Below are 21184 nucleotides of genomic sequence, written 5' to 3'. Positions count from 1 at the left end.
AGATAAACCATGAGTTGACAGACACAGAATGATTTAAAACCCAGGCAGGACTGCCATGTCTTCAAGGAATTCAGGGCATGGGAAAGGACTGAACAAAGAGAAAATTAGAAGTAAGTAAAACGGAAAAGTGAATCCAGTCATGTTCAGGGTAATTCTCTTTATTTTGTGGTTTGGTTTGAACTGCTTGTGTGAATCTATGCCTCCCATCCCCATTTATTACCATCTAAGCATTGTGCCAAGACTTTTCTTTTTGTTTTAATTTGTTGCTCTGTAACATCTAACAAACAAGCATGCTTTCTCAAGTATGTCTTTTGTAATAAAAATCACTTTTTTTTTTTAAGGTGGTGATTTGATTCTTGTGTCCTGGAAAGTCTGTCTGTGTTTATCTGCTTGCTTCCAACTGAGGGGTCAGCTACCAGAGACAGCAGCTTGTTTTTCTCTTTTTTTTTTTCAAGCTCTTTTGGGGCAAGAGAGGTTGGGATAGCCCTGCGGGTGATTTCAAGTGCTCACCCCTGATTTTTAGGGATTAAAAAGCACTTAATGGTGGCAGTGATTCCCCAAAATCTGTGTAATATGATTCTGGGGTGTAGTTTTTTGTAACCAGTACCTGTAGAGACAAGGTTTTTAAGCTGTCTTGCAGGCCTTCACCTTCTGCGCTCAGAGTGCCAGAATGGGGAACAGTCCTGCCAGCAGGTTAGATTGGACATTAGGAAAAAATTTCTGTCAGGATGGTTAAGCACTGGAATAAATTACCAAAACAGGTTGTGGAATCTCAATCATTGGAGATTTTTAAGGGCAAGTTAGATAAGTACTTGTTAGGGATGGTCTAGATCAGTGGTCCCCAACCATTTGGGGTTGCCGGGCGCCAGGGGGCGTGGCCATTCGCCCGCCTGGCGCCCGGGGGGGGGCGCCCCCCCCCCCATAGCTGCATTCGGGGGCCGGCACTCTCCCCTCAAGCGCCGCACGCCCAGGGCCGGCGCTCTCTCCCCCCCCCTTCCCCAAGCGCCGCGCGCCCGGGACCGGCGCTCTCTCTCCCCCCCCCTTCCCCAAGCGCCGCGCGCCCGGGGCCGGCGCGCTCTCCGCCCCCCCCCTTCCCCAAGCGCTGCGTGCCCGGGGCCGGCGCTCTCTCCCCTCCCCCCTCTTCCCCAAGCGCCGCGCGCCAGGGGGCCGGCACTAGCGCTTTCTCCCCTACCCCTCTTCCTCCTCCCCTCCCAAGCGCCGCACGGCCGGGGCCGGCGATCTCCGTGTGCCACACGCCCGGGGTTGGCTCCGGCACCGCGCATGCGCCACGTGCCCGGGGCCAGGCCAGCCCTGAGCACTTGGCGGGCGCAGAGAAATGCCCCCGCGGGCGCCATGGCGCCCGCGGGCACCGTGTTGGGGACCACGGGTCTAGATAATACTTAGTCCTGAGTGCACAGGACTTAACTAAGTGTCCTCTTAAGGTCCTTTCCAGTCCTATGATTCTAAAAACAACCCATGACCCACTGATGAACACTTTTCACAAAGCAATCACTCCATATCTGGTCTTCGAAGCCTTGTCCTGAAAGGAAATCTGCACATCACCTTCAAAAACAAACTGGGAGCTTAAATTCATAATTCTGCTGGACACTAGAAAACATGGTTTAGCAGGGATAAAAGTTTTATGACTCACTATAACAATTTAACACCTCTACTGCCTCTAATGCAGTGATCCCCCACTTTTTTATACCATGGACCGGCAAACTCATTAAAAAACTGCCAGTGGACTGGAATGGAAATATTTGCATATTCATCACAGTATAAAAGGCATATCAAAGGAGGGGGGACATGATAGTTAATAAGAATTTGAAAAACAATGCACACAAACATTTTAAAAAAAACTAATAAAATAGTTGCTACTACCTGTGAAAAAATTTTCTCTAGTCCAAATCTTTTGCCTCAATTGCAAAATTAAAGGACGGTACCTTAAGTACTTTAAGAATTAAAAAGGCAGTACTTAATGGGTCTAACACATTCTGCACATTCATATTTTCCTATGCACTTAATGTACCCTGGCTGGGAGCAGCTGGAGGCCAGGGGGAGGTTCACACCATGCTATAAGGGAGGAAAATGGGGTTACAGTGGCAGCTGCTCACTACGTGCTGCTGGGGCAGCCACTCTCCACACAGTGCTTGGCCCCAGCCAAGTACCACAGCCGCCCACCACACGGGATGCATAGCAGCCACCAGAATTGCAACCAGGACCACAGTGAGGCTGCCCCAGTAGGGACAGCCTCACTGCAGCCCCAGCTCCAGCTGCAGCACACCTGGCTGCCAGTTGCAGCACTCACTCTGTCGCTGCATGGGGAAATGGGCAGGAAGTGAGTTTGCGTGTGCACAGGCACACACCTTATGGGGAACCCCAGCAGGAGAGGCTAATTAAAAACTAGGAGAATGGCCTGGCAACGTGCCGCAGCCTGGAAGGCAGGGGTTCGCACAGGGGTGGTTAGGAACCACTGCTCTAATGTCCTCTGACTGAAGGAGTCTTAATAGACTATTTCATTTTAAGTGATCTCTTACAGCACATATGAACATTTATAAAGATTGCAGATAATACCGAGCTGGAAGGGGTTGCAAACGCTTTAGAGAATAGGATTATAATTCAAAATGATCTGGATAAACTGGAGAAATGATCTGAAGTAAATAGAATGAAATTCAATGTGTAAAAAATTCCCTTTTGCTTAAGAATTTGTCCGACTTTTTATTTAATGTGGACACTATGGTTACTTTACCTAGACATAAGGAAGAACTTTGTGAAGCTCAAAAGTTTGTCCCTTCCACCAACAGAAGTTGATCCAATAAAAATGGATTACACCATCTGCTTTACATCTTTTTTCTCTCCAATGTTATTCAGTATCATTGATGCATTGCTGGTTGAGGGAAAAGCTTTAAGAAGCATTTGTCAGTGGCATTGAAGTGAACGTAATTTTACTTTAAGACCTCAACTATTATAATGACATTGCCTTGATGGCTCAGTATGGTGAATCACTACAGATGATGGCTGATTTGGTCAGGCAAGAAGCAGCAAAAACTGGTTATATTAACAACTCAGATAAAATTAAGTCCTCAATCATTACCTTTCAAGCTGCCCTCAAACCTGGATTACAATCAGCTAAGAATTAACTTGTATGATGGGAGATGCAACAAGTGACAATTGTCAACTACCTGGAAACCATCAAAGGCAAGGCTTGTGGAGATCTGAAAGATGTATATGGTTGTATAGCAGTAGCTGACACCATGATCTGGGTCCCTCAGCAGCTTTTGTGGAGACTGTAATATCCATCTTATCAGAAAGCTGAAGATTTAATCAGTTATACAATCTTTATGTCATAGCAATAAAATGTGGGTGCTTAGGAAGGCTGAAAAGCAAACTGATGTTTTTTATTCTGATTGTTTTCATCAGCTATTTCACTGTAAGTGGCAGGAGAAAATTAGCAACAGGATATTCATGGCTGAGCTTAGCAGTCACCTCCATCAGCACTGATTTGGTTTTGAAGGCTCTCTTAACTGGACGATCAACAAATTACAAAGTACGTTTACCACATAATGTTGCTACATGGTCAGTGGGCACGTGGTCACTAAAAGCTTTCGTAGCATAAGATCATAAATGACAAACAAATTGGCCTCCTTGATTTGATAGTGATTAACATAATATTTGCAGGCCAGCAAAATGTTCACTTGTTTATCATACTCCTTCCTCCCAATCCATTGTCTGTCTTGTCTATTTAGATTGTAAGCTTTTTGGGGCAGAAACCGTCTCTTAACTCTGTGTTTGTATAGTATAATAACGGAGCTCTGATACAGTTGAGGTCACTAAGCATTTAGTGACAAATAATACACAATAGTTGCAAATCTATTTTGTGTAGAACAAATATAGACATAGGTGTGTAGTACTAAAGAAAAATTGTTCTGAAGCTGGACATAGGATTTAATTTTACAAAAAACTGCTTTCGCACTCACCATTTGATGCTGTGAAATCAATAGCCACTGTGAAATTGATTTGAGTTCTGTCAAATAAGCAAATAGGAATCTTGTTAATAATACCATAGATAGTTGGAAAATATGCAAAAGAGATAATATAACCTTTAATGGATCAATACATGTTATAATGCATTAACTCTATGGTCAAAAGGTAAGACTTCAAAATTCAGGTTAAATCATTATGCATTCTATCATTTATTCCATGTTATTGATTAAGCATGAATTCATGAGGTTACTAGTCTTCCAAACATAATTTTCTCTTATCTGTAAATTGCATTTGTGTAAGAGTCTCCCTTTCCATATGTGGAAGCATTATACAGTTGGGTGGGTTTTCAGTGGTCCCACCTCAGAGAGACCTATCCACCTCACGAAAGCTTTAGTTCAAAATACTTTACCAATTAATTGGATAGCAATAACTTCACATCCTATACGCTGTATATGATACGCCTGGCTTTCATTTATTTTTGTCCCACTCCCCCATACCATCATCTTTTCCCTTCCCCATGCCTTCAAAACCAGGCAAACTAGTTAAAACATGGTATTTTGGGAAAGAATCAACACACCTTTTTGTTAAGGGTAATTATACATAACCAATTATTTGAGAATGTCAATAAGCATGTGAACAAAGGGAGAGCTGGTGAATATGCTATACCTGGACTTTCATAACACCTTTGACAAAGTCTAAGGCCAAAGGCTTCTATACAATGTAAGCTCTCATGGGATACGTGGGAAGGTCCTCTCAGGGATCAGTAATAGTTGAAAGCTGGGTAATGAAAAGTAACAATAAATGGTTAGCTTTGGTCAGTGAAGTAGGGTAGTGTGGTACCCAATGATATGTATGGGACCAATAAATAATCTGGAAAAAGGGATAAAAGTGTAAGGAGGCAAAGTTGGAAGATGATATAAAAATACTCATGATACTTAAATCCAAAGCTGATGGCAGAGAATTAAATTTCACAAAACAGGGTGATGGGACAACAAAATGGCAGATGAAATTCAGTGCTGATCTGAAATGCACATTACAAAATATAAGAATGGCAATAATAGGTCACACCAAAGGTCCATGTAGTCCAGTAGAAGGAGTTACTCTCACCTTGTGCAGTAACCGTGGTTCTTCGAGATGCGTGTCCCCGTGGGTGCTCCCCTCTGGGTGCTGGTGCGTCCTCGCACCGGCGACAGGAGACTTTTCTAGCAGTTTCCACTGCACCACGCATGTGCCGTGGCGCCCCCTTGTGCGGTTGGTGTCTGTTAGGCACGCGCGTGACATGGCCCCTCCGTTCCGTCTCTATTCGTGCTGTTAGAGGATGGGGCTCCAAAGCAGGGGAAGGAGGGAGGGTAGTGGAACACCCACGAGGGGGACACATCTCGAAGAACCACATTACTGCACAAGGTAACTCCTTCTCCTTCGAGTAGCATCCCCATGGGTGCTCCACTCTGGGTGACTACACAGCAGTTGTCGGCCCATGGAGGTGGGTTTGGAGCCCTGTATTTGTTACTGTGGACAGTACTGCTTGTCCCACCACCATGAATGATGCAATGGAAGAAGAAAGAACATAGTGCTGTGCAAATGTATGGTCTGATGATCATGTGGCAGCATTACAAATGTCCTGGAGAGGGACGTTGCTGAGGAAGGCAGTAGTGGAAGACATTGCCCTGGTGGAATGTGCTCTGATGGTTCCAGATAAGTTTTTATCATGGAATGTATAGCATGTATGGATACATGAGGAGATTCACTTCGAGATTCTCTGTGATGAGACTGCTTTTCCTTTGGATTGTTCTGCATAGAACAGAAACAGTCTAGGGGATGTTTGCCAGGCCCTGGTGTGATCAATGTAAAATGCAAGCGCTCTGCAAACGTCGAGAGTGTGCCACGAGAGTGTGCAAAGCATCAGCATGCGGTTTAGGAAAAAAGGCAGGTAAGTGTATGGGTTCGTTGATGTGGAAGGTACTTTGGGGGAAAATTTCGGGTGGGGTAGAAGTGTAACTTTGTCCTTGGTAAACATGGTGTACGGGGGCTCAGCCATCGGTGCAGCGAGTTTGCTCACTCTCCTGCTGGAGGTTATTGCAACCAGAAAGGACACTTTCATCGAAAGATGGGACCAGGAGCCAGTCACTAGTGGCTCAAAACAAGGCCCGATTGTTTAAGGTGTAACAGATAGTCATCTCTCCTCTTATGGAAGCTGTTCCATATCCCTAATCATTTTTGTTGCGCGTTTCTGAACCTTTCCAATTCCAAAGTATCTTTTTTTTATATATGAGGGCACACAGAACTCAAGATTTAAACAAAAGCCCAACTATACATACAAAATGATGGGAAATAAGTAAAGTGTACCCACTCAAGAAAGACTTTAGAGTCATCATGGCTAATTCTCTGAAAAAATCTGTTCAGTGAACAGCAGCACTCAAAAATCGAAACAGATGGCTAGTAGCCATTAGAAAAGATACCTAACAAGTCTGAAAATATTATAATACCCCCATATAAATCTATGCATACCTGCTTCTGGAATATTGCATGTAGTTCTGGTTGCCTCATCTCTCAAAGATATCAGAATTTTAAAAAAGTACAGAGAAGGGTGCCAAAAAATGTTTATATGCCAGGTACAACTTAATATGAGGAACACTAAAAAGATGGACTATTCAGCTTAAAAAAAAAAGATGACTGAGAAGGGATGTGATAGGTCTACAAGAAGAAAATGAATGAGAAATTGTTATTTAATCCTTCACATAATGTGAGAACTAAGAATCACCCAATAAAACTAATGGAACGCTGCTTCAAAGCAGAAAAAAGGAAGTATGCCATCACACAACGTAGTGTCAACCTGTGGAATTTGTTGCCAGAAGATGTTGTGAAGGCCAAAAATATAACTGTGTTTGAAAAAGAATTAGATAAGTTCATAAAGGACAGTTCTGTCAAAGGCCATTAATCAAGATGGTGAGGAACAGACCCCATGGTCTAGGTGTCTCTAAATCTCTGCCAGAAGATGAGACTGGACAACAGAGGATGAAATACTTGATAATTATACTGTTCTATAAATTCCCTCTCAGGTTTCTGACATAAGCCACTCTTAGATGACAGGATATTGGGTTAGATGGACCAATGGTCTGACTCAGTGTGGCCATTTTTACATTCTCAATGTCTGGGACAGAGGACACTTTCTTGAGTCCAATGCATTAGGTTTCTGTTAGTGTTACTTTAGCAGCCATCTCATGTTAGAGATGGATGGCCAGAGAAAACATTACCAAGGACCAAGATAATTATAAACACTGAAAATGCTGTTCTCCAAGCTCCACATGCCTGCATTGTGACTTTACATCGCTTCCTATACTCAGATGTTTCACATCTTTATAGTAGATAGCTGAAAACACATGCCCCCAAAGTGATCTCAGGCAGCATCAGAAAAAGAAGCTGCAAACCCCTCAAAAAACAGTTAAACAGCGCAGCAATAGCCACTGGGAGAAAAGTGTAAGGAGACTTTAGGAAAAACAATACCAGAAAAAAAAACCAAACTATGGACAATCCTAATAATTAGCCATATTAAATTTGCTTAAGTATTCCTTGAACAGAAAATGATATGGAAGCTTCTCCTCAATATTCACTTGCACAGCATGATGGAGTCAGTGAAGGAAAGGCTTTCAAAGATAAAAATGAAGTTGTAAACATGCATAACCCTAGTATGAAGGATTATAATGGAGAAGTATGAGCTCCACTGTAGTTAGGGTTCACCAAAAATTTTTCTGTAGCAAGTAAATACAATAAACCATGAATCACATGGCCATAACTGAAACAGTCTCAGAAAACCAACTTCAGAAACTATTTGTTGTGGAAATACCAGAGATTAGCATTTTATAAACAAAGAGAGATGACTAGTTTATTCATTTGCATAACATTACTCACAATGCTTGTATCTGTGCCCTGGAAACAAACTAAAAGTTATGGACATACTTTACAGTGCACTGAGCTTATTTTTCTGCAATTCTTTATATTAAATACTTTTACATAGAATCGAAGAAGGTTTTATTTGAAACTTTAATTTCAATCCAATTTTATTGTTATAGTGAAAGCTTTGTTATCCGGCACTCATTGGAAATGGGGGTTACTGGTTAACTGAATGAGAAGGTAACAAAGCTTATTGCTCTGCCCCTACCCCACATGGGCAGATCCAGCTCCTAGCAACTCAAAGCAGGACAAGATGGAAGGAGGTGCCTGCTGATGATGTCAGATGGCAGTACTGGCTGTCAGAAGCCCTGCAAGACCCAGTTGGACAAATTAAATTTGTGACTGAACTCCTTGAGGGAGAATTGTATGTCTTCTGCTCTGTTTTACTTGATTCTGCCATATATTTAAGAATATAAGAACAGCCATATTAGGATCAGACCAAAGGTCCATCTATCCTGTCTTCTGACAATGGACAATGCCAGATGCCCTAGAGGGAATGATATTATAGCAGTCTCAGATGACGACCCAGCACATGTTCATTTTAAGAATGCATTCATAGCAGATTTGACAAAACTCAAAGAAGGTACTAATGAGAGATTTCTAACGAAAGTGACAACACTCAGTCAAGGTTTAAGAAGTGACATACAAATTCTAAGAAGGACAAAGTGTGGAGCATGCTCTCAGAAGTCTTAAGAGAGCAACACATAGTGATAATTACAGAACCTGAAACACCAAAAAGGAAAATCAACCTGTCAGGTGGTATCTGACTCATGATGAAAATGAACATGCATCACTCCACACTGCTTTGGATAATTATCAATAAGAACTAATCATTTACCATCGTCTAGGTCTGGAATACCTAAAAAATTGCCTAAGACTTCCAGGTGAGGCCCATGATTAACAAATCTACTCTTTAGGCATAGGGGAACATGTGCATGTCTGAGATAGACCTTCCTGAGGGCCAGCTTGAGGCTGTGGAATAAACTACCATACAAACTACTGACCATTACTAACCTTACCACCTTCTGTTCCAAGTGGAAGACACAGTTATTCAGCATTGACTTCTCAAACACAAACAAACCATTTAACAAAACAGAACCCTACCAAAAGAAAACATAAAAGAAATACCTAACTACATAAGAAAGTTATCAGTAAGTTTATGAAAAATGAAAAAAGTACAGGCAGTCCCCGACTTACGCGGATCCGACTTATGTCAGATCCGCAGTTACGAATGCAGCTTTTCTCGCCCCGGAGGACACGGACTGCGGGACCTTGCGGTCCCGCCGCCCGTGTACTCCGGGGCGAGAAAAGCTGCTCCATGTCTCCCTGGTCTGCAGACTAGGAAGATGTGGAGCAAAGCCGGGGAGGGTCTCGGGCAGCCGGGCAGCCCAGGCACGCCTGGGCTGTCCTGCCGCCGGGTTCCCCCAAGGCTTTGCAAAGCCACGGTGGGGCTGGGGCTGCGGGGCAGCCCAGGCGCGCCTGGGGTATTCTGCCGCTGGCTTCCCCCGAGGTTTTGCAAAGCCTCGGAGGAAGCCTGTGACCAGGGAGACGGGGAGCAAAGCCGCGGAGCACGCGCGCAGGGGGACAGCTCAAGCGCGCCCGGGTTGTCCCGCTGCGGGCGTGCTCCAAGGCTTTGATCCCCGTCTCCCTGATCTGACCAGCAGACCAGGGAGATGGGGAGCAAAGCCTCGGAGCACGCCAGCAGTGGGACAGCGCAGCGCGCCTGGACTGTCCCGCTGCCCACATGCTCTGCGGCTTTGCTCCGCATCTCCCAGGTCAGCAGACCAGGGAGACGGAGCAAAACCGTGGAGGACTTGGGAGTCCCCACCCCCGTCTCCCTGGTCTGCTGGGGGGCGTGGGGGTGCAGCTAGTGCCCCCCCCCAGCAGACCAGGCTTTTCTTGCCTACCCCTGGGGTAGAGCAGCTGGGGGCTGCCGGGTTGGTCCCGCAGCGCTTCTCCGGACCAACCCGGCAGCACCCCAGCTGCTCTGCCCCAGGAGTCCTGATTCAGTCGCTGCTGGTCAGTTTCAGCAGCAGCTGAATCAGGATGCCTGAGGCATAGCAGCTGGGGTGCTGCTGGGTTGCTCCAGTAGCGCCGAGGAGCCGCGCTACTGGAGCAACCCAGCAGCACCCCAGCTGCTCTGCCCCAGGCGTCCCCAAGTCAGCCGCTGATCAGTTTCAGCAGCAGCTGACTTGGGGACGCCTGGGTTTCTTAAGTTAAATCTGTGGGGGTATGTCTACACTAGAAAGTTAGTTCGAACTAACGGACGTTAGTTCGAACTAACTTTCCTATGCGCTACACTAGCGCTCCGCTAGTTCGAATTTGAATCGAACTAGCGGAGCGCTTAGTTCGAACTAGGTAAACCTCATTTTACGAGGACTAACGCCTAGTTCGAACTAGCTAGTTCGAACTAAGGGCTGTGTAGCCCTTTAGTTCGAACTAGTGGGAGGCTAGCCCTCCCCAGGTTTCCCTGGTGGCCACTCTGGCCAACACCAGGGAAACTCTATGCCCCCCTCCCGGCCCCGGACCCCTTAAAGGGGCACGGGCTGGCTACGGTGCCCGTGCCAGGTGCAAGCCTGCCAGCACCCAGCTAGCAGACCCTGCACCTGGCACGGATCGAGCCACCCACCCGATGCCCCCCAGCCCTCCCCCTCTTGCCGGGACCAGGCTGGCGGCTCCCGGGAGCTTGCCCTGGACCGCAAGAGGCGGGCACCTTCCTGGGCTAGTGCGGACATCGTGGACCTCGTCCACGATCTCCGCACTAGGCACAGGAAAGTGGCCGTCTAGGGCAGGAGAGCTGCCAGCCTGGCCACCCAGGACCAGGTGTGCATGAAAATCAAGGGGGTCCACTGAGACCCCCGACACTGAGCCCTGAGCTTACAATGGCCATACTGGGTCAGACCAAAGGTCCATCTAGCCCAGTAGCCTGTCTGCCAACAGCGGCCAACCCTAGGGACCCTGGAGGGGATGGACCGAAGACAATGACCAAGCCATTTGTCTCGTGCCATCCCTCTCCAGCCTTCCACAAACTTTGGGCAGGGACACCACTCCTACCCTCTGGCTAATAGGACTCCATGGACCCAACCTCCATGACTTGATCTCACTTCCCTTTAAACTCTGTTCTAGTTGTAGCCTTCACAGCCTCCTGCAGCAAGGAGTTCCACAGGTTAACTATTTGCTTTGTCAACAACAACAACTTTCTCTTACTAGTTTCAAGCCTGCTACCCATTCCTTTCCTTTGGTGTCCTCTAGTCCTTCTTTATGGGAACTCAGGAAGAACTTTTCTGAATGCACCCTCTCCACCCAACCCCTGCTTTTAGAGACCTCTATCCTGTCCCCCCTCCGTCTCCTCTTTTCTAAGCTGAACAGTCCCAGTCTCTGTAGCCTCTCTTCATCTGGGACCTGTTCCCAACCCCTGATCATGTTAGTTGCCCTCCCCTCTCCCAGCCTTTCTCTTCCCCTCTCCCACCTCCTTTTCCCAGTCTCCCCCAGTTTTTTTCAATAAAGACAGAGTCAATGTTGGAAGAAACGTTATCTTTATTTTGTACATCAATAAGAAGGGGGGCTAGGGAAGGGCAAGTGGAAGGAGGTGAGGGAGGAATGGGGTACGAGCCCCCGATGGGGAGGACTGGGCTGGCTCTGCGGGCTTCTGGGGGTGGAAGCTCTCCTGCAGCCCCCCAATTACTCCCTCTCCCCAGATGGCAGCCTGCGGCAAGTGCAGCCGGGCTGATGGCCGAGTGGTGTGATGTGCCCAGTGTGGGCACTCAGGGCACTCCAAGCCAGAACTTCTTTGCAAGCGGGGCACCCCTTAGAACTGTGTGTCCGGGGTGGGGGTCGGGACCCTTTAAGCGCAGCCCTCGGCTAGCCTGAGACAGTATCTCCATGCTCTAAGTCCTCCTTTTATGCCCTGCCGGCACTGCTTCCGGCCATCCTTAAGCCCTGTTCAGAGTCCACTCAATGTGGACTTACTAGTTCGAACTAGCAAAACGCTAGTTCGAACTAGTTTTTAGTTCTAGATGCGTTAGTTCGAACTAGCTTAGTTCGAATTAACTAATTCGAACTAAGTTAGTTCGAACTAGCGCTGTAGTGTAGACGTACCCTATGTAAGTCAGAACTGGCGTCCAGATTCAGCCGCGGTTGAAACTGATCAGTTTCAGCAGTGGCTGATGCCAGTTCCGACTTACATACAGATTCAACTTAAGAACAAACCTACAGTCCCTATCTTGTACTTAACCCGGGGACTGCCTGTAATGCAATTCTCATGGATATTTAGGGCTATCACATAGCAAGACAGCAAAACAGTTATTTGTGAATCAAAACAAAAAATAGGAAAAGAAAAGCATGCAGGGATCACTTACCCGCCTTTAATATAGTCAAGGAATGAAACTTCTGTTTCAATTAGGAAGGAAAGCAATGTTACCTGAAAGCAAGTAAAATGGAATCAGGCACGAATGGTCATTTCCGCAAATCAAGTATAAATAGAAAATTCATGTACGATATTTTCGAGGCTCATATTTATGGTATAATTTCCTACAATTTTAGGAAATAAGACAAAATTCATAAATCTCTTTTGGAAGGCCTGGGACAAACCTGGGAGTCTAAAAAACTTTTTAAATTATTATGGCATTATTCTAGACTAAATTAAGGGCACAGGGATGTGAGAGAAAAATTCAATGAAACATTGCTGCATGTGGGGTAGAAAACAAGTGTGGTGAGGCTCATTTTATACTATAGAGTAATGGCAGATGCTAAGACTAGCTGATCCATTATGTGAGTGATTCAACTTTATTTGAAATGCTACATTAAAATTATCTAAATGTGTGTCTTGTCACTTCAGTTCAGTATGGACCTGTGGGTAATGATGGATGTAAAGAATGAAAAATGGTAAACTAAAAATAAATAGAAGATGACACATTTTATTTGTCAATGTCTAACATTACAAGGTGTATGTTTGATCTCTCACTGGCTTTCACCACCCAGAAAGAATATGGGTCGAAAGAGTGAGTTGTGGTATGAATCATAGAAGATTAGGGTTTAAGACCTCAGAAGGTCATCTAGTTCAACCTCCCTCCCTCCCCCACTCAAAGCAGGACCAATCCCAACTAAAGCATTCCAACCAGGACTTTGTAAGCCTGGCCTTAAAAATCTCTAAGGATGGAGATTCCACCACCTCTCTAGTTAACCCATTCCAGTGCTCCATCACCATACTAGTGAAATATCTTTTCCTAATATCCAGTCTCCCAGCACTGCAACTTAAGACCACTGCTCCTTGGTCCGTCATCTTCCAACATGCTGCAAAAAAGCAATGAGTACTTTAGCTTTATTCCACATCATCGTCACTAGGGGTATGTCTACACTACAAAGTTAGTTCGAACTAACGGACGTTAGTTCAAACTAACTTTAATAGGCGCTACACTAGCGCTCCGCTAGTTCAAATTTAATTCGAACTAGCGGAGCGCTTAGTTCGAACTAGGAAAACCTCATTTTACGAGGATTAAGCCTAGTTCGAACTAGCTAGTTCGAACTAAGGTCTGTGTAGACCCTTAATTCGAACTAGTGGGAGGCTAAGGCTTCCCAGGTTTCACTGGTGGCCACTCTGGCCAACACCAGGGAAACTCTATGCCCCCCTCCCGGCCCCGGACTCCTTAAAGGGGCACGGGCTGGCTACGGTGCCCGTGCCAGGTGCAAGCCTGCCAGCACCCAGCCAGCAGACCCTGCACCTGGCACGGATCGAGCCACCCACCCGATGCCCCCCAGCCCTTCCCCTCTTCCCGGGACCAGGCTGGCGGCTCCCGGGAGCTTGCCCGGGACCGCAAGAGGCTGGCACCCGCCTGGGCTAGTGCGGACATCGTGGACCTTGTCCACGATCTCCGCACTAAGCACAGGAAGGTGGCCGGCTTGGGCAGGAGAGCTGCCAGCCTGGCCACCCAGGAGCAGGTGTGCATGAAAATCAAGGGGGTCCACTGAGACCCCCGATCCGGAGCCCTGAGCTTACAATGGCCATCCTGGGTCAGACCAAAGGTCCATCTAGCCCAGTAGCCTGTCTGCCGACAGCGGCCAACCCTAAAGACCCTGGAGGGGATGGATCGGAGACAGTGACCAAGCCATTTGTCTCGTGCCATCCCTCTCCAGCCTTCCACAAACTTTGGGCAGGGACACCACTCCTACCCCCTGGCTACTACCACTCTATGGACCCAACCTCCATCACTTGATCTCACTTCCCTTTAAACTCTGTTCTAGTTCTAGCCTTCACAGCCTCCTGCAGCAAGGAGTTCCACAGGTTGACTCTTTGCTTTGTGAAGAACAACTTTCTGTTACTAGTTTGAAGCCTGCTACCCATTCCTTTCCTTTGGTGTCCTCTAGTCCTTCTTTATGGGAACTAATGAAGAACTTTTCTGTATGCACCCTCTCCACCCAACTCCTGCTTTTAGAGACCTCTATCCTGTCCCCCCTCGTCTCCTCTTTTCTAAGCTGAAAAGTCCCAGTCTCTTTAGCCTCTCTTCATATGGGACCTGTTCCCAACCCCTGATCATTTTAGTTGCCCTCCCCTCTCCCAGCCTCTCTCTTCCCCTCTCCCACCTCCTTTTCCCCGTCTCCCCCAGTTTTGTTCAATAAAGACAGATTCCATTTTTGAACACAATTGTTCTTTATTTTGTACATCAAGAAGAGGGGCTAGGGAAGGGTAAGTGGAAGGAGGTGAGGGAGGAATGGGGCACGAGCCCCTGATGGGGAGGACTGGGCTGGCTCTGCGGACTTCTGGGGGTGGAAGCTCTCCTGCAGCCCCCCCAATTGCCCCCTCTCCCCAGATGGCAGCCTGCGGCAAGTGCAGCCGGGCTGATGGCCGCGTGGTGTGTTGTGCCCAGTGTGGGCACTCCGGGCACTCCAAGCCAGGACTGGTTTTCAAGCGGGGCACCCCTGAGAACTGTCTGTCCGGGGTGGGGGTCGGGACCCTTTAAGCACAGCCCTCGGCTAGCCTGAGACAGCATCTCCACGCACTAAGTCCTCCTCTGATGCCCTGCCGGCACTGCTTCCGGCCATCCTTAAGCCCTGTTCAGGGTCCACTTAATGTGGACATGCTAGTTTGAATTAGCAAAACGCTAATTCGAACTAGTTTTTAGTTCTAGACGCGTTAGTTTGAATTAGCTTAGTTCGAATTAGCGCTGTAGTGTAGACATACCCTAGGTTGTTTTCCCCATTCCCAAAGAATCCACATTCTCTCTGATCTTCTTCTTGCAGAAAACATACCCATAGAAACCCTTCTTGTTATCCTTCATATCCTTTACTAGCTATAACTTCGGGAAGGCCAAAGTGCAACTGATTAAAAGATAACGCTTGAGCATATAATCCTCCTTAGTCATTTGTCCAAGTATCCACTTCTTATAAGCTTCTTGTTTGTGTTTAAGCTCACTGAAGATTTCTCTTTTAAGCCAAGCTGGTTGCCTGCCATATTTGCTATTCTTTCTGCACATTGGAACAGTTTGTTCCCATGTCCTCAATAAGGCTTCTTAAAACTACAGCCTGCTCTCCGGAACCCTTTTCCCCCCTTATATTTATCTCCCAGGGGATCTTGCCCATTCATTTCCTGAGGGAGTGAAAATCTGCTTTTCTGACATCCGGGATTCATATACTGCTGCTCTCCTTTCTTCCCTTTGTCAAGATCCTGAACGTGACCATTTCATGGTCATTCCTGCCCAGGTTGCCACCTACCTCTACTTCCCTACCAATTCTTCCCTGTTTGTGAACAGCAGATAAAGAAGGAGTATGATTCCTACTTCATTCTTCAGGCACTTGCACTAGGAAGTTGTCCCAAACTCTCTCCAAAAGCATCCTTGATTTTTTGCATTGCTGTACTGCTTTCCCAGCAAATGTCAGAGTGATTGAAAACCAGGAAAACCAGGGCCTGTGATCTAGAGACTTCTGTTTTACAAAAAAAGCCTCATTTACCTCATTCTTCTGGTTGGGGATCTATAGCAGTTATCCACCAGAACATCATCCTTGCTGCTCATATCTCCAATGTTAACCCAATGACTGAACAGGTGTTCCTCCAGTTTCATACAGTTCTCTGAGCAATCATACTGCTCTCTTACATACAATGCAACTCCTCCACAGATTCCCTCCACTTGTCCTTCCAGTACAGCTAATATTCATCCATGACAGTGCTCCAGTTATATGAATTACACTACCAAGTCTCTAATCAGATTATAGTTCCTTGACTATGCCAGGTCTTCCAATTCTTCCTGTTTGTTTCCCAGGCTTCCTGTGTTTGTATACAGGCATGCAAGATAACTAACCAGTTGCCCTATTTTTACCTTTTTAGTGCTTCTGGCAGGTCTGGGAGAAGTCAAATTTGAAGAAGCATGGAGAGAAACTGTGGAGAGGCAACAGATTGAGTGCAAGATGGAAAATGTGAGCTGGAAAAGGACTGTGACAGAAACAGAAGGAGTGTGTGTGGAGGATAGAGGGCTAACAAGGCAAGGAGAGCAATACAGAGGCAGGAGATTAGGAAGTGTTTGGCAAAAAAAGATTTGGAGGGAATCAGAGAGGGATGAAAATTACTGTTGTTATAATGCTTACTAAATGCACACTAGGGCTGTGTCCAGACTCCATGCCTCCATCGACGGAGGCATGTAGATTAGCCAGCTCGGAAGAGGGAAATGAAGCCGCGATTAAAATAATCGCGGCTTCATTTAAATTTAAATGGCTGCCCCGATCTGCCGATCAGCTGTTTGTCGGCAGATCGGGAGAGTCTGGACGCGATGTCCCGACAAAGAAGCCTTTCTTCATCGACACAGGTAAGCCTCGTGAAACCAGGTTTACCTGTGTCGATGAAGAAAGGCTTCTTTGTCGGGGCATCGCGTCCAGACTCTCCCGATCTGCCGACAAACAGCTGATCGGCAGATCGGGGCAGCCATTTAAATTTAAATGAAGCCGCGATTATTTTAATCGCGGCTTCATTTCCCTCTTCCGAGCTGGCTAATCTACATGCCTCCGTCGACGGAGGCATGGAGTCTGGACACAGCCTAGGTGCCTACTCATACAGAGTAAACACAAAGACCTGTCCCATAAAACAACATTTCAACTTCAGACAGAGGTAACAATAAAGCCTCATCTGATATACAGTCATGTTTCAATGCGCAAGCATACACTGATGTACTTTTCAAATATGAATGCATGTATGTACATCAGAATACTTAAAATGTACAAAAGAACATGTTCTGAAAATAAGGATGATTATACATACAAAATAAAAAGAAGTTACTCACCTTGTGCAGTAACGATTGTTCTTTGAGATGCGTGTCCCATGGGTGCTCCACTGTAGGTGTCGGGCTTGTCCTGGCACCGCAGATCGGAGATCTTTTCTAGCCGTAGTCTGCTGGACCACGCATGCGCGAAGTACGGCTCGTGGTTTTTCGCGCCATTTGAGCGTTGATGGTCCGGCTCCCGCCAGTTCCTCCCGCCTCTTGCTCTGAAAGACACAAAGTATAGAAAACTCCGAAGAGGGGAGGAGGGCGGGTCGTGGAGCAACCACGGGACACGCATCAAGAAGAACAATCATTACTGCACAAGGTGAGTAACTTCTTTTTCTTCTTCGAGCAGTGTCCCGTGGGTGCTCCACTGTAGGTGAATGTACAGCAGTAGCTCGCGAATGGAGGAGGGTTCAGATCTAGCATGCCATAGCTAGATAACACCGCTGCCGCCACCGCCGAATCAGGTATTAAGAGATTAGGGAAGGCATAATGTGTAGCGAAGGTTAGGTTGGAAGACCACGTAGCAGCTCTACAGATATCTATCAAGGGAACTCCCTTGAGGAATGCAGTGAACGTAGCGAAAGCCCGAGTCGAATGGGCCCTCAGGGTCGAAGGCAGTGGTTTCTTTCGCAGTTTATAACAAGTTCTTATGCACTGTACAATAATGGAGGAGATGCGTTGAGCGGACAATGAGCTACCTTTAGAACGGTCCGCCATTGATATTAGTAGCGAGTCCGCCACTCGAAAGGGTCTGGTTCTCTAAATAGAAGCGAGAGCTCGTCTGACGTCCAAAGTGTGCAATCGCGCGTGTTCTGGTGAAGCGTGTGGTTTGGGATGGAATATAGGAAGAATTATAGGTTCATTGATGTGAAAACGAGAGATCACTTTGGGATGAAAACGTGGTTAAAATATCACCGCTTGGTGTGTAAAAATCGTATAAGGAGGAGAGACTGATAGTGCAGCTAGCTCACTCACTCTCCTCGCGGAAGTAATAGCCAACAAGAAAATGACCTTCATGGACAGGTCATATAGATTGCATGTTGCTAGCGGTTCGAAGGGTTTGCCCGTCAGGGAATTCAGGACCATTTCAAGGTCCCAAGGATCCGCCGGTTGAGTATAATGTGGATACAAGTTGGACATTCCCTTGAAGAACCTCTTCGTTGTCAGGTGGGAAAAAATGGAACATTCGTCGACAGGCTGATGAAAGGCTGCTATTGCAGCGACATGGACTCTAATGGAAGCACAGGTAAGGCCCGAATTTTTGAGGTGTATGAGGTAGTCCAGGATACACTGCAGAGGTGTAGAGACTGGATTCAGATCCTTTTGGAAACACCATGACGAGAAGCGTGACCATTTTGAAAGGTAAGTAGTTCGCGTAGATAATTTTTTTACTGTTTAGTAAAATGTGCTTCACAGATTGTGAGCATAATACTTCTGACTATTGGAACCAACTAGGTACCATGCCATGAGTGCGAGATGGTCCCCCTTCGGATGGAGAAGGGAGCGGTGATTTTACAAGAGCAGATCGTGCCGAATTGGCAGAGGACACGGAGGATGTATCGACATGCGATGGAGGTATGGATACCACGTTTGCCTGGGCCAGGAGGGGGCTATTAGGATTACTGTGGCCCTTTCTCGAATAATCTTCTCCACTACCCTGGGAATCAGGGGTGTGGGTGGAAATGCATAAAGTAGGTTGTGATGGCGAGTTGAGGTTCCCCAGTCTCCTGCAGCCCCGGAATGGCACGAACAGACTTCACCAGCCAGTAGAATACAGGTGGTTTATTGCTTATCCACGATACAGAACAGTACAGATGTAATCTAGTTACAGGAACTGGGGGCTAAGAGGCCTCAGTGCCCCCCTTGAGATAGGGGAATCCCAGCCCCCTCCCCAGTTCCTTCTCTCCTGCTTTCCAGCCAGGAACTAACTCCCCCTCTCCAAGCCCTGCCCCCAGCCAGAGCAGCATTCCACCTCCTTTTGTTTCTCCCCATGGGGGGTTGGCTGGTTCAGCAGGTATGGAGTCACCTTTGCATAATAAGGTTTTCCCTGCTGGGTCTTGCTCCAGACAGCAGAGGTCACCACAGCCCAGCAAGTACCCCCACTACGTCACATAGGTGACGTCCCCAGTTGTATAGGAAAGCGTCGCCTTTTGAATTTCACCCAATTCCTGCTCTCGAGCAATACTGAGGACATTTCGCATTGTGAGAAGTGGCAAAAAGGTCTACTAGCGGAAATCCCCATCGTTGAAATATCGCCGAGAGCACTGTGGGATGTAACTCCAACTCGTGGTTGAGAGAAAAATGCCTGCTGAGGGCATCGGCCGTTACATTGTGGTGGCCTGGGAGATATTCTGTGATTAAAAAGACGTTGTGGCGATTGCACATGTTCCATAGACGTACCGCTTCTCTGCACAAGGAGTGAGACCTGGCCCCACCCTGCTTGTTTACGTAATAAACGGTTGTCATATTGTCCGTAAGGACTCATATGACCTGTCCCCGAATGATGGGAAGAAAGTGTTGACATGCTTTGTACACTGCCCTGAGCTCCAGGAAGTTGATGTGCATCAACGATTCGTCTGGCGACCATAGGCCTTGTACTTGTTCGGGGCCGAGGTGTGCACCCCATCCGATGAGTGACGCATCTGTTGTTAACTGTGCCAACGGCTGAGGGCGATGAAAGGGTACGCCCAACAATAGATTGTCTGGAGTTGTCCACCAAGCCAGTGATTTCTTGACCTGGGTGGGAACCGTTATTGTCCTGTGGACATCTCGTACATTGGGGGGACAGATTCGTGCCATCCAATGCTGAAGGCATTGAAAATGTAACCTTGCGTGTTTGACCACATATGTTGTGGAGGCCACGTGTCCCATAAGCTGTAGGCACCGTAGTATGGGAACCGTTGGACTGATGAGCAAGATCTGGATCAAATCCTGCATCGTCTGGAACCTTTCCATCGGTAATGATGCACGCTCGGTCATAGAGTCTAGACGAGCGCCTATGAACTGTATTGTTTGGTGCGGTTCCAATGATGACTTTGGAACATTGAGAATGAGACTCAGCTCCTGGAAGAGCGTGCGTGTTGTCTCTGTAGCATTGCGTGCTTCCTGCAACAAGTGGGCTCTGATTAAGCAATTGTCGAGGTATGGAAAGATCATTATGTGTAGACGACGAAGATATGCGGTTACCACAGCCAGGGTCTTGGAGAAAACCCATGGAGCCGATGAGAGACCCAACGGCAAGACCTTGTATTGGAAACGGTCTGTACCGATTTGGAAGCATAGGAATCGTCTGTGCGCCGGATGAATCGCAATGTGAAAGTATGCATCCTGAAGATCGAGGGATGTGAACCAATCCCCGTTCTGAAGTGCTGGGATGATTGTAACTAAGGTAACCATTCGAAACCGTTGTTTTCGTAAGAAACGGTTGAGGTCGCGAAGATCTAGTATCGGTCTCCATCCCCCGATTTCTTTTCCGTTACAAAGTACCGGGAATAAAACCATCTGCCCTTGAACTCGTCCGGAACAGGCTCCATTGCTCCGACAGCGAGTAGATGGGTAACTTCTTGCCTGAGCAAGAGCTCGTGAGATGGGTCCCTGAAAAGGGACAGGGCAGGGGGGGATGGGTGGGATAGCGACATGAATGGGATGGTGTAACCAAGGCGAATTGTCTGAAGGACCCATTTGTCGGTGGTGATGTAAGCCCATTGATTGAGGTACGGCCTCAGACGGTGGTGAAATATCGCCTTCGTAGCACTCAGAATGGCACTGATGGGAATGGTTCTCAACCCCTCGAGTGACGCGTCAAACTTGCTGTCTGGTACCCTGTTGGGAAGTTGCTTTGGGTGGCGGGCGTCTCCGCTGTTGCCGCTGTCTACCTCTTTGTTGGTCTTGAGGCCTATACTGAGGAGATTGTCGTGGGGGGGGCCTCTGCCTTTGGTAGGGGGTATACCGTTTTCTACGATATGGAGGAGTGTACATGCCCAGTGTTTTTAAAGTGGTTC

The 21184-nt window shown here is 47.1% G+C and overlaps 1 protein-coding gene across 8 annotated transcripts in view; it reads right to left on the bottom strand.

Annotated features, from left to right (window-relative positions):
- The window catches only part of CPNE8 (copine 8), a 220726-nt gene that overhangs the window by 50027 nt on the left and 149515 nt on the right, over window positions 1-21184 (bottom strand). For 6 of the 8 annotated variants that reach the window (XM_006120408.5, XM_014572184.4, XM_025183253.3 and 3 more), the window contains 2 exons: window positions 12294-12355; window positions 3978-4024 (listed from right to left, as the gene is read on the bottom strand). In XM_006120408.5, the coding sequence (XP_006120470.1) occupies window positions 3978-4024; window positions 12294-12355 (109 nt within the window). Of the gene's footprint in view, window positions 1-3977; window positions 4025-8949; window positions 9141-12293; window positions 12356-17198; window positions 17221-21184 lie in introns of those variants that run through there. The other 2 variants (XM_075927608.2, XM_075927585.2) reach the window with 2 other exon arrangements.

This window comes from Pelodiscus sinensis, chromosome 1 (assembly GCF_052426305.1).
Source record: "Pelodiscus sinensis isolate ZL-2025 chromosome 1, ASM5242630v1, whole genome shotgun sequence".
Lineage (NCBI taxonomy): Eukaryota > Metazoa > Chordata > Testudines > Trionychidae > Pelodiscus > Pelodiscus sinensis.
Note: the sequence above shows the minus strand (reverse complement) of the source record. Positions and strands in the feature narration are given on the sequence as shown.